At 41.5% G+C, this 12,500-nt stretch overlaps 1 protein-coding gene across 1 annotated transcript in view; it reads left to right on the forward strand.

Moving 5' to 3' along the window:
* The window catches only part of LOC126203855 (alpha-tocopherol transfer protein-like), a 120,801-nt gene extending 116,661 nt beyond the window's left edge, over window positions 1-4,140 (forward strand). Inside the window, exon 7 of the mRNA XM_049938230.1 lies at window positions 2,917-4,140. Within this exon, the coding sequence (XP_049794187.1) occupies window positions 2,917-3,068 (152 nt within the window). The 3' untranslated portion in view covers window positions 3,069-4,140. The remainder of the gene's footprint in view (window positions 1-2,916) is intronic.
* The last annotated feature ends 8,360 nt before the right edge of the window (window positions 4,141-12,500 follow it).

Consider the following 12,500-nt stretch of genomic DNA (forward strand, 5'->3'; position numbering starts at 1 on the left):
TAAAATTAATTGTTGGTAAGGCGGGTACCAGGTTGAGATTCATTGGGAGAGTGCTTAGAAAATGTAGTCCAGCAACAAAGGAGGTGGCTTACAAAACACTCGTTCGACCTATACTTGAGTATTGCTCATCAGTGTGGGATCCGTACCAGATCGGATTGACGGAGGAGATAGAGAAGATCCAAAGAAGAGCGGCGCGTTTCGTCACAGGGTTATTTGGTAACCGTGATAGCGTTACGGAGATGTTTAATAAACTCAAGTGGCAGACTCTGCAAGAGAGGCGCTCTGCATCGCGGTGTAGCTTGCTCGCCAGGTTTCGAGAGGGTGCGTTTCTGGATGAGGTATCGAGTATATTGCTTCCCCCTACTTATACCTCCCGAGGAGATCACGAATGTAAAATTAGAGAGATTAGAGCGCGCACGGAGGCTTTCAGACAGTCGTTCTTCCCGCGAACCATACGCGACTGGAACAGGAAAGGGAGGTAATGACAGTGGCACGTAAAGTGCCCTCCGCCACACACCGTTGGGTGGCTTGCGGAGTATGAATGTAGATGTAGATGTAGATGTAGATCTGAGTAAACCCTTTTACACTGGGTGGTTATAAAGTGCAGTTACTCACAGGGGTCCTGTGTGGCCTATAACTACCGTATGACAGCTAAACTTGGTACATATGCTAATATGTTAATGCGGAACCAACTTACGCTGAAAAAAATTAATTTAGGTTGTGGGTATGAGCAGCGAATTTGTCACTGTACACTGTATGACATCCAACTGTCATTTCACAAGCTATAACGCGAGTGAACAGTGTGGTTATCGAGAAGAGAGACCGTGCGCTGTTAGTGGAACTGGAGAGGCCCGATGTCATTAAATGGTTTAAAGGAGATGATAACGAAATTCAGAAATACAGGTAAGCTTGCTGTGGCAGCTGGAAGAGGAGTGCGTCCTATACAAGTGGAGGTTATTTCCGAGATTTCGGTTGCTGCCGTGAGAGCTGTCCATTGCGTGGTCAACACTACGAAAAGTTTTGTACTCTATATGACACTGGTACCTGCATAAGATCTACGAGGTTGCTAACTACCATGAGAACTGTTCAAATGAAAATGGCTCTGAGCACTATGGGACTTAACATCTGAGGTCATCAGTCCCCTAGACTTACAACTACCTAAACCTAACTGACCTAAGGGCATCATACACATCGATGCCCGAGGCAGGATTCGAACCTGCGACCGGACTGAAGCGCCTAGATCCGCTCGGCCACAATGGTCGGCGAGAACTGTTCATTCCATGGTCAAGAGTACAGAAAGTTTTGCAGTCTATTTGACACTGGTACCTGCATAAGTTCCAGACAGTGCGGCAAATGAAACCACACAATTCGCAGCAAAGTTTAGAATTAACCCTTCGGTTTCTGGCATGGATCGAAGCTCATAACATGTGGCTGGGTATTCTATGAACTGAGGAGCCACATTTTACTCCACAGGGTGCAGTGAATATACAGAACTACCGAATCTGTGGTTCTGTTAAACTACGTGTTGTGCGCCAAGAGCCATTGCACTCGCCTTATTTGACTGTGTGATGTGAATTCACAAGCCCCTTTATTCTCGGTCCGTTCTTCTTTCAAGGGAATACACCCAGAGCAGCTGTGAGGTGTACCTTAACGTCTGCACATTATCAATAATTCCTTGTACAGCACGTTATGCCTGCTTTGGAAGAGCGCAGCTGTGTGGGAACCACTGTTTTCATGCAAGATGGGGAAGCGCCTCATGTCGCTTACCCAGGGAGAGAACTGGTTAACGCAACATTTCACGAAGGTCTTACCTCAGAGATTTTCCAAATGCATGGCGTGCAACGTCAACTGATCTGAATCCATGAGATTTTTGACTCTGGGTGTATCTAAAAGAACGCATTTACCAGCGTCACATTTGATGTCTACCTGACCTGAAGGCCAGTATACATGAACACGCTGCTTGTACTCCACCGCAGCTACCGCGAGCAACTACCGATCACCTAGCGTGGTGGCGCAGTCGTTAGCACACTGGACTCGCATTCGGGAGGAAGACGGTTCAAATCCGCTTCCGGCCATCCTGATTTAGGTTTTCCGCGATTTCCCTAAATCGCTTCACGCAAATGTCGGGATGAAAGGGCACGGCCGATTTCCTTCCCCATCCTTCCCTAATCCGACCTTGTGCTCCGTCTCTAATGAGCTCCAACTACTGATCACTTCGTTTTATGGACGCAGCATATCATCAACGTCTCCGGTGCTCATATTGAACAAATTACGTAAGTGGCAGTTAATAATGAAATCAACGTTACGCCTCTCTCACTTGTTTGTCCTTTTCTGCGCACGTCCCAGTTCTAATCACACACATATAGATACATTTATATACGTTTTCTTGCATTCGCAGCGCCAAGTTTGTACTTGGTGGTCAAAAGCGGAACTAATTTGTTTCCATCGTAAATTGTATTTACGTTAACGCATTAGAATATCTACCAAGTTTCGCAGTCATACGATAATTACAGTGCACAATGAACTTCTTTGAGCAGCTGCAGTTTAATTACAATCACCCAGTACATGCCGCTCCTTGCCCATAACTGCACCGGCTAAAGCTGTAAACTTTACGTTGATATAATGATGTGTAATAAAATCAAGTAAAATAGGACCCATCACAGCTTTTTTTTCACTTACGTCTTTCCCGTTTCCTTCTTAGCTACTCTGATGACCATTGTGAAATCTTCGTTTTTCTTTTTAAGTCCAGCTTGTTCGTCCACGTATTTTTAAGGTCTCACTTCAGAGTTATCTCTCCTTGTTGTACCAATATTTTGCACGTTTTTTTGTGCTAGTGATATTACTAGGCAACAACAATGTTTTGCTGTCGTGTCTCAGGTTTACTACCCACTATGTGACGACTCTGCTTCATTCCAGATGCCTGGAAGGCTAAGGTGGAGAGCTACAGCAGCTTCTTCAAAGAAGACGCACAGTACGGCGTGGACGAATCGAAGAGGCCCGGCAAGCCCAAGACAATGACCGACCTCTTTGGATTGGAGGGATCCTTCAGGCAGCTATCGCTCGACTGAAGTGCCAGCGGACGTGCTCTCCCACACACCCCATCGTGTTCGTGCATCGTCTACTATTCATCAACACAAACATATTTTAACGAAGAACTCAGGAGTTGAGGGCACACCTGCTATGTACACGAAAACGACCTTACTTGAGCAATCAGACTCGAAATCTTACTGATATCAAGAAATTTTTCTTTCATTGTCAAATCGCATGAAGGTGAGAGGAGGAACAGAAAAAAACGGGACACAGTCACCATTTTCTCGCTGAATCGTCTCCTATTGACAGAATTTAAAATTTTCAATTGAACGTCCCACCAAAAATGTTTAGTTACAATTTATTATGGGTAAGCTTAGTCGAATTTACTTTCACTATTGTCTAAGCTTTCTGTTTTCGAAAATATCTCGATTGTTACAACTTCAGAATATACTGTTAATGTAATGATAATTTTGTAGCTTTTAAGTACCACAACTAAATCTCGTGATCAGTAATTTCCTCAACTTCTGTGTACTGTACAAGCTCTGTTACTGCTGGTCACCATTAAAACTGGGTGAAAGGTAGCCTGTTTAAGCCCTTTCGGACATGAAAATCTGAAGGTTATAGTCAGTTAAATTAGATTTATGGTCATGGCAAAAACGGCCGTTCCCACTTTACGTAAGGGTCAATAAATATATGTTGATACTACTGCTAAGGACTGTTTCTTAAATATTCTGGATTTTTGAAATTTACAAAACAAAAGCTGAAGTATTCAGATCACATGGCCTTCACAGTTTTACAGAAAAGTAACAATGTAACTTCAGATGCTGTTTTGCAACTGCCCTTCTGAGTAACTTGTCTGCTAGAATGAAATTTTTTTTTATGTGTACTACAGCCTCCTGATTTTCCAGAGAAGTTGTGGGGTATTTTATAGGAAAATATAAATGCCAGTTCAGGGCAAAACCTAAGCAGTTGGACAATAATCGGCATTAGGTTCTTTTCTAGTGAGCTGCTCACGTGCTTGTCTATGTCAATGTGATTGTTGTGTTTCGTTTCTGTTGCATCTTCTGCGTATGAATGACAAAAGCTGTTAGCACCTGTAATATGATACAAATAAATGGTGTCAGTATTGATTTAACTCGTTTTCTTTGTTTTAAGATTTTTAAATGTATGTCACCGAAATAAATCTTTATGTGTAACTTATTAGTCATTCTTTTGGTAAATTATCTGAATATCTAGATTCAGTTTGCAACAAACCAAGAAGCAATATTTTTTATAAAGCTACATAACGAGTAATAATTTATTTTAAATCAAACTTAATATTTACAGGTGTAGGAATATATTTTCTTTCAAAAATACTGTCACAACCTACTAATCTGATGAACTGCAGCTATATAGTAAAACTGAGTAGGCAATAACTTTTTCCAGAGTATCAGCATTCTTCCAGATTTCAAATACTTACCTAGGCTTGGGCAACCATTGCACTGTATCTGGAGTCGCCCTACTGCCCCCTCAAGGCTGAGGGGCCCAGGGCACCAAAAACAAAAAGAAAATAAAACCAAAAAAAGCTTAAAACATAAATAAAAAATGAAAAACTAGTCAAACTGAGCAGACATAACACACATAGTTAAAAGACCTCAGAAAGTCACTTGTAATTGAATTTGAAATGGTTTAAATTTCTTGATACATTCAATGAAGATATTTATTGCACACAATACTGAAAGCTAAGTTTGGTAGCAAATGGGAACAACTGATAATCTTGATCATGTCGAACAACACAACTGGCACTAATGTTAATGAGTATGAAAACCACCTCAGCTCTTTTGTTGCACATTTATTATGTTACTATTGGTTTTGTTCATAGAACATCTTCAGGTCACCGAGCTGTGCTAAAGTCATGACACAAATGGTGGTTAGTGTTTTTACGTCTCGTCGACAACGAGGTCATTAGAGACGGAGCGCAAGCTCGGGTTAGGGAAGGATTGGGAAGGAAATCGGCCGTGCCCTTTCAAAGGAACCATCCCGGCATTTGCCTGAAACGATTTAGGGAAATCACGGAAAACCTAAATCAGGATGGCCGGAGACGGGATTGAACCGTCGTCCTCCCGAATGCGAGTCCAGTGTGCTAACCACTGCGCCACCTCGCTCGGTCATGACACAAATGGTTCAAATGGCTCTGAGCACTATGGGACTCAACTGCTGAGGTCATTAGTCCCCTAGAACTTAGAACTAGTTAAACCTAACTAACCTAAGGACATCACACACATCCATGCCCGAGGCAGGATTCGAACCTGCGACCGTAGCGGTCTCGCGGTTCCAGACTGCAGCGCCAGAACCGCGCGGCCACTTCGGCCGGCTCATGACACAAATGTTCCAGTTCTTATATCTGATGTTAATGTCTTTGCCATGCACTCTCTAGCAGCAGTCATGCGTGTCCACATCTATATGGATACTCTGCAAATCACATTTAGGTGCCTGGCGAAGGGTTCGTCCAACCACCTTCACAATTCTCTATTATTCCAATCTCGTATAGCGAGCGGAAAGAATGAACATCTATATCTTTCCATACGAACTCTGATTTCCCTTATTTTATCGTGGTGATCGTTCTGCCCTATGTAGGTGGCTGTCGACAAAATATTTTCGCATTCGGAGGAGAAAGTTTGTGATTGGAATTTCGTCAGAGGATTCCGTCGCAACGAAAAACGCCTTTCTTTTAATAAGTTCCAGCCCATTCTGTGACACTCTCTCCCATATTTCGCGATAATACAAAACGTTCTGCCTTTCTTTGAACTTTTTCGATGCACTCCGTCAGTACTACCTGGTAAGGATCCCACGCCGCGCAGCAGTATTCTAAAAGAAGACGGACAAGCGTAGTGTAGGCAAAATTGTTCTCAAATGGCCCTGAGCACTATGGGACTCAATTTCTGAGGTCATTAGTCCCCTAGAACTTAGAACTAGTTAAACCTAACTAACCTAAGGACATCACACACATCCATGCCCGAGGCAGGATTCGAACCTGCGACCGTAACGGTCGCGCGGTTCCGGACTGAAGCGCCTAGAACCGCTAGACCACCGCGGCCGGCTAGTGTAGGCAGTCTCCTTGGTAGGTCTGTTACATTTTCAAAGTGTCCTGCCAATAAAACGCTGCATTTGTTTAGCCTTCCCCGCAACATTTTCTATGTGGTCTTTCCAATTTAAGTTGTTCGTAATTGTAATGCCTAGGTATTTAGTTGAATTTACAGCCTTTAGATTAGACTGATTTATCGTGTAACCGAAGATTAACGAGTTCCTTTTAGCGCTCATGTGGATGACCTCACACTTTTCGTTATTTAGGGTCAACTGCCACTTTTCGCACCATTCCGATATTTCTTCTAAATCGTTTTGCAGTTTGTTTTGATCTTCTGATGACTTTATTAGTCGATAAACGACAGCGTCATCTGCAAACAACTGAAGACGGCTGCGCAGATTGTCTCCCAAATCGTTTATACAGATAAGGAACAGCAAAGGGCCTATAACACTACCTTGGGCCACACCAGAAATCACTTCTGTTTTACTCGATTACTTTCCGTCAGTTACTACGAATCCTGACATCTTTGAAAGGAAATCGCAAATATAGTCACATAACTGAGACGATATTCCGTAAGCACGCAATTTTACTACGAGTCGCTTGTGTGTTGTTGTTGTTGTTGTTGTTGTTGTGGTCTTCAGTCCTGAGACTGGTTTGATACAGCTCTCCATGCTACTCTATCCAGTGCACGCTTCTTCATCTCCCAGTACCTACTGCAGCCTACATCCTTCTGAATCTGCTTAGTGTATACATCTCTTGGTCTCCCTCTATGATATTTACCCTCCACACAACCCTACAGTACTAAATTGGTGATACCTCAATGTCTGAGAACATGTCCTACCAACCGATTCGTTCTTCTAGTCAAGTTGTGCCACAAATTCCTCTTCTCCCCGATTCTATTCAATACCTCCTCATTAGTTATGTGATCTATCCATCTAATCTTCAGCATTCTTCTGTAACACCACATTTCGAAAGCTTCTATTCTCTTCTTGTCCAAACTATTTATCGTCCACGTTTCACTTCCATACATGGCTACACTCCATACAAATACTTTCGGAAACGACTTCCTGACATTTAAATCTATACTCTATGTTAACAAATTTCTCTTCTTCAGAAATGCTTTCCTTGCAATTGCAGGTCTACATTTTATATCCTCTGTACTTCCACCATCATCAGTTATTTTCTCCCCAAATAGCAAAACTCCTATACTACTTTAAGTGTCTCATTTCCTATTCTAATTCCCTCACCATCACCCGATTTAATTCGCCTACATTCCATTATCCTCGTTTTGCTTTTGTTGATGTTCACATTATACCCTCCTTTCAAGACACTGTCCATTCCGTTCAGCTGCTCTTCCAAGTCCTTTGCTGTCTCTGACAGAATTACAATGTCATCGGCGAACCTCCATGGATTTTAATACCTACTCCGAACTTTTCTTTTGTTTCCTTTATTGCTTGCTCAATATACAGATTGAATTACATCGGGGATAGGCTACAACCCTGTCTCACTCCCTTCCCAACCACTGCTTCCCTTTCATACCCCTCGACTCTTATAACTGCCATCTGCTTTCTGTACAAATAGTAAATAGCCTTTCGCTCCCTGTATTTTACCCCTGCCACCTTCAGAATTTGAAAGAGAATATTCCAATCAACATTGTCAAAAGCTTTCTCTAAGTCTACAAATGCTACAAAAATGGGTTTGCCTTTCCTTAATCTAGCTTCTAAGATGAGTCGTAGGGTCAGTATTGCCTCACGTGTTCCAACATTTCTACGGAATCCAAACTGATCTTCCCCGAGGTCAGCTTCTACCAGTTTTTCTATTCGTCTGTAAACAATTCGCGTTAGTATTATGCAGCTGTGACTTATTAAACTGATAGTTCGGTAATTTTCACACTTGTCAACACCTGCTTTCTTTGGGATTGGAATTATTATATTCTTCTTGAAGTCTGAGGGTATTTCGCTTGTCTCATACACCTTGCTCACCAGATGATAGAGTTTTGTCAGGACTGGGTCTCCCAAGGCCGTCAGTAGTTCTAATGGAATGTTGTCTACTCCCGGGGCCTTGTTTCGACGTAGGTCTTTCAGTGCTCTGTCAAACTCTCCACGCAATATCATATCTCCCATTTCATCTTCATCTACATCCTCTTCCATTTCCATATTATTGTCCTCAAGTACATCGCCCCTGTATAGACCCTCTAAATACTCCTTCCACCTTTCTGCTTTCCCTTCTTTGCTTAGAATTGGGTTTCCATTAAAGTTCTTGATATTCATGCAAGTGGTTCTCCTTTCTCCAAAGGTAGCTTGTGTGGTACAGTGCCAAAAGCCTTCCGGAAATCCAAAAATACGGAATCGAACTGAAATCCCTTGTCAATAGCACTCAGCACTTCATGTGAATAAAAAGCTAGTTGTGTTTCACAGGAACGATGTTTTCTAAACCTGTGTTGACTGTGTGTCAATAGACCATTTTCTTCGAGGTAATTCATTATCTTCGAACTCAATATACGGGGTGTCCGAAAAGTCTTTCCCTGATTACATAAATTGATAACTCAGGCTAGAAGTAAGATACCAATATGAAACTGGTGTGTAATTGTTTACAAATTGTCAAAGTTTTTTTCACACATCAGTAAACTTCGACATGAGCACCCTTGGTAGCACGTAGCACATCTAGGCGATATTCAGTTTTCGTCCACACATTAGCCAACATCACTGGAGGGATCGATCCAACGACTGTGGTTATCCGTTGCCGCAGGGTTTCCAGATCTGGTACATGTGTTCGGTAGACCTCGTTCTTGACATAACCCCATAAAAAGAAGTCTAATGGGATTATGTCAGGAGAGCGTGGAGGCCAAACCGTTGACCCGTCACGGCCAATCCATCGCCCAGGAAAGGTCATATCGAGATAGGCACGGACGTCCAAACCCCAATGAGGCGTTGCACCGTCTTGCTGAAACAAGACATCGGGGTGACACTGAAGCAGCTGAGGAACAGCACACAGTTGCAACATGTCCAGATACACTGCAGATGTGATGGTAGCCTCAGCGAAGAAGAATGGCCTGATAATTCGATCGTGCAATAGCGCGAACCAAACATTCACCTTTGAACTGCCTCTGGTGCACTCCATGACCTCGCCAGGGGTTTGTGAACCCCAAATGCGCACATTATGGCGATTCACTACTCCACTGACAAAAAAGGTCGCTTCGTCGGAAAAGGCAATTCGTCTGAGATAACCATCATCGTCCTCAATACGTGATAGCATTTCGACCGCAAAGTCACATTGACGTTTACTGTCATTGGGCAACAAGGCCTGAACGATTTGCAATTTGTATGCACGAAACAATAAATATTTATGTAAAATGTCTTGGCATCTGTAATTCACGTGAGGCTCTACGCACCGATTTCTTCGGACTTCGCAGAAAAGACTGCCTTACAACTTCTACCCTGTCTGCTGAGGTTCTTGGTCGACAAGGCCTCGGAAGGTCAGCAACCGATCCTGTGTTCTTGAACTTCTCATACCAGGCTTTAATGCTCTTGACATCAGGTGGATTCCTTCCAAATGTTGTCTGGAAGTGTCTCTGCACTGTGGTTGGTGATCGTGTCTCATGGTACCATAGGACACACTGTGCCTTCTCCTGATTGGTTAACATGGCTTCTTGGGCACTGCACCTCATCCACTACTTACGTACTGCGAACTTAAAACAGAAAAAAAACTTTGATAGTTGTAAACAATTCGACACAATTTTTGTATTTGTATCTTACTTCTAGCCTGCGTTATCAATTTATATAATCAGGGTAAGACTTTTCGGACACCCTGTATGTTCTAAAATCGTGCTGCATATGGACGTTAACGATATGGGACTGTAATTTAATGGATTACTCGTAATACCATTCCTGAATATTGGTGTGACCTGTGCAACTTTCCAGCCTTTGGGTGCGGATCGTTCATCGAGCGAATGGTTGTATATGATTATTAAGTATGGAGCTAATGCATCAGCATACTCCGAAAGGAACCTAACTGGTATACAGTCTGGACCAGAAGACTTGCTTTTATTAAGTGATTTGAGTTGCTTCACTACTCCGAGGATATTTACTTCTACGTTACTCATGTTGGCAGCTGTTCTCGATTCAAATTCTGGAATATTTACTTTGTCTTCTTTGTGAAGGCATTTCGGAAGGCTGTATTAACTAAATCTGCTTTTGCAGCACTGTCTTCGATAGTATCTCCATTGCACTGTCTTCGATAGTATCTCCATTGTTATCGTGCAGAGAAGGCACGAGAAGGCACTGAATATTGTGTGTGTGTGTGTGTGTGTGTGTGTGTGTGTGTGTGTGTGTGTTATTGCTGGAAAAAGACTAGTGCTCAAAAGCTAGTGTGAATGCTGTTTTACCATTACTATTAAAATATTTATAGTTTACGTGACTCATCTGTGACTACTACTATTTTCAGATAGGGTTCGTATCTTGGTTACTGTACAAATAGTCTTAAATTGTTGGATCTCTGGGTCCCAGAATTACATATAATTTGTGCTGTAATAAATAATTTACTAACCAAATTATTCACTGTGGTAACAGAGAAATAATTCACAGTTATTAAAATGTACTAGCATATACAGCTACATGATAAGTGAAACAGAAATAAAGCTGCTGCTATAAAAAAGTGTTGCCTTATTAGTTATAATAAATTCCCTATGGTTTTATTTTCCACTGGTAGGAAATCATAATATTTAGTTGATTATGTCAATATAGTATTCATGAAAAATATGTAATTAGCTTCATATAAAGTATTGGTAAGAAATGAGTTTCACCCAGTTTCTCATTGACAAATTCACACATTTTTGAAGGCAGATCTCACAAGGAAAAGGGTAAAATTAGGAAATGCTACAACAGAGATCAGCCATTTGTGTCACCATTTTATATCGACAATAATGGTCATTAATGTCACATAAGTTATTTCATTAATAAAAGACATTCATAATCTTCCATACATCTTCAAAATGATAAGAGATGTCTGTTTCAGTAGTAGTCATTACAAACAATTGGGTTTCTATTCTTATTTTACTATGTACTTTATACATACAAGGATTTTCAATTTGAGAAACAATATGTGTAATGATGTTGTGATTTGTCCTGTGACACTACCAAGCAATAAACCTCCAATGTAATATTCAAGCCTGAGAAAATTTAACAATATATTAAAAAAACAGTTTTTTCTTTATTCATTCATTCATGTGTCTCTGTCATCAATTACTATTTATTAGTTGATACACTCTGCCAATGTTCATGTAGACGTTTGAAAATAGTATTTGAGTCATAGCAACAAGGCCTCACACAATGCATGTCATGCACACAATACTGACATGCACTGAATGACAAGGGCACCAGCACAATAGGTTTTTTTGGAGGGGGTGTGAGTAAGATCTGCAGGCATGGAGTATTTTTAATATTTTGGAAGAGTAATGATGACTCTTAAGTAGCCATAAGAAAATTCCATTGCTGACCATGTTTAAGACTTATATAATGCCGAATTTTCCTTCATTTTCTTCAAAGAAGAAAACCTGACTACACTATATGTTTTCCTTTACCTGACAGCTATGGGAAGGGGCAGCCCCCCCCCCCCCTTCATCCCAGGTATGTATGTCCTTGCTCCATGAAGTTGTGTACCATCTGCTGAATTCAGTGCTAAATGACACACAAGTGAACAGGACTACTACGTTCCACTTTCTGTGCATTGGTACATTGCTCAAGCTCATATCGACTTATGCATATTAAGGTATATACATGCCATCAAAGGGCAAACTTCAGTTGCGATACAGTTAAACTATAGCAATAAAACTTTAACAATAAAAATCAGCAGTATGTGAGTAAAAGAACCATTAATGAGTAATACATCCACCCACTCTTGTCAAGGGAAATTGTTAATTGCTTCTGGACATAGCTCCTCATCAGCCTGGAATCATGTGCAAATTTTGGTCAGTAATAAATTAGGTACTCTACCCATCATTGCACTTTGTCACATTCTTGACTTCAAGTCCCCAAAACATTTTGTACAAGTCATAAGTATTAATACCCTGCACAAGTCTCCCTCTGTTGAGGGGGATTGATAGCTTAAAATTATTTTCTCAATGGTTTTGTAGTCCATAACTGGCAATCTTTTGCATGGCCTACATATGAAACCAGCCTATATATTTCAGCACAGAAGCAGCTCCTCCTGGTAAGGTTTTCCCACAGGTCACATCTCTTTGTGTGACTCTGGTAACAGCCTGTTTGGAAACAGACTCACATCTTGTCCGGAGAGATACTGCCAAAGCACCAAGATGGCAGTCTCTGGACTTGGTTCTCAGACTGGCAAGATGTGTTTTCTCCTCCCTCCTTCTCCTTTACTACTTTCTAGGCCTTGATCCATCTCAACT

Source organism: Schistocerca nitens, chromosome 9 (genome assembly GCF_023898315.1).
Source record: "Schistocerca nitens isolate TAMUIC-IGC-003100 chromosome 9, iqSchNite1.1, whole genome shotgun sequence".
Taxonomy (NCBI): Eukaryota; Metazoa; Arthropoda; class Insecta; order Orthoptera; family Acrididae; genus Schistocerca; species Schistocerca nitens.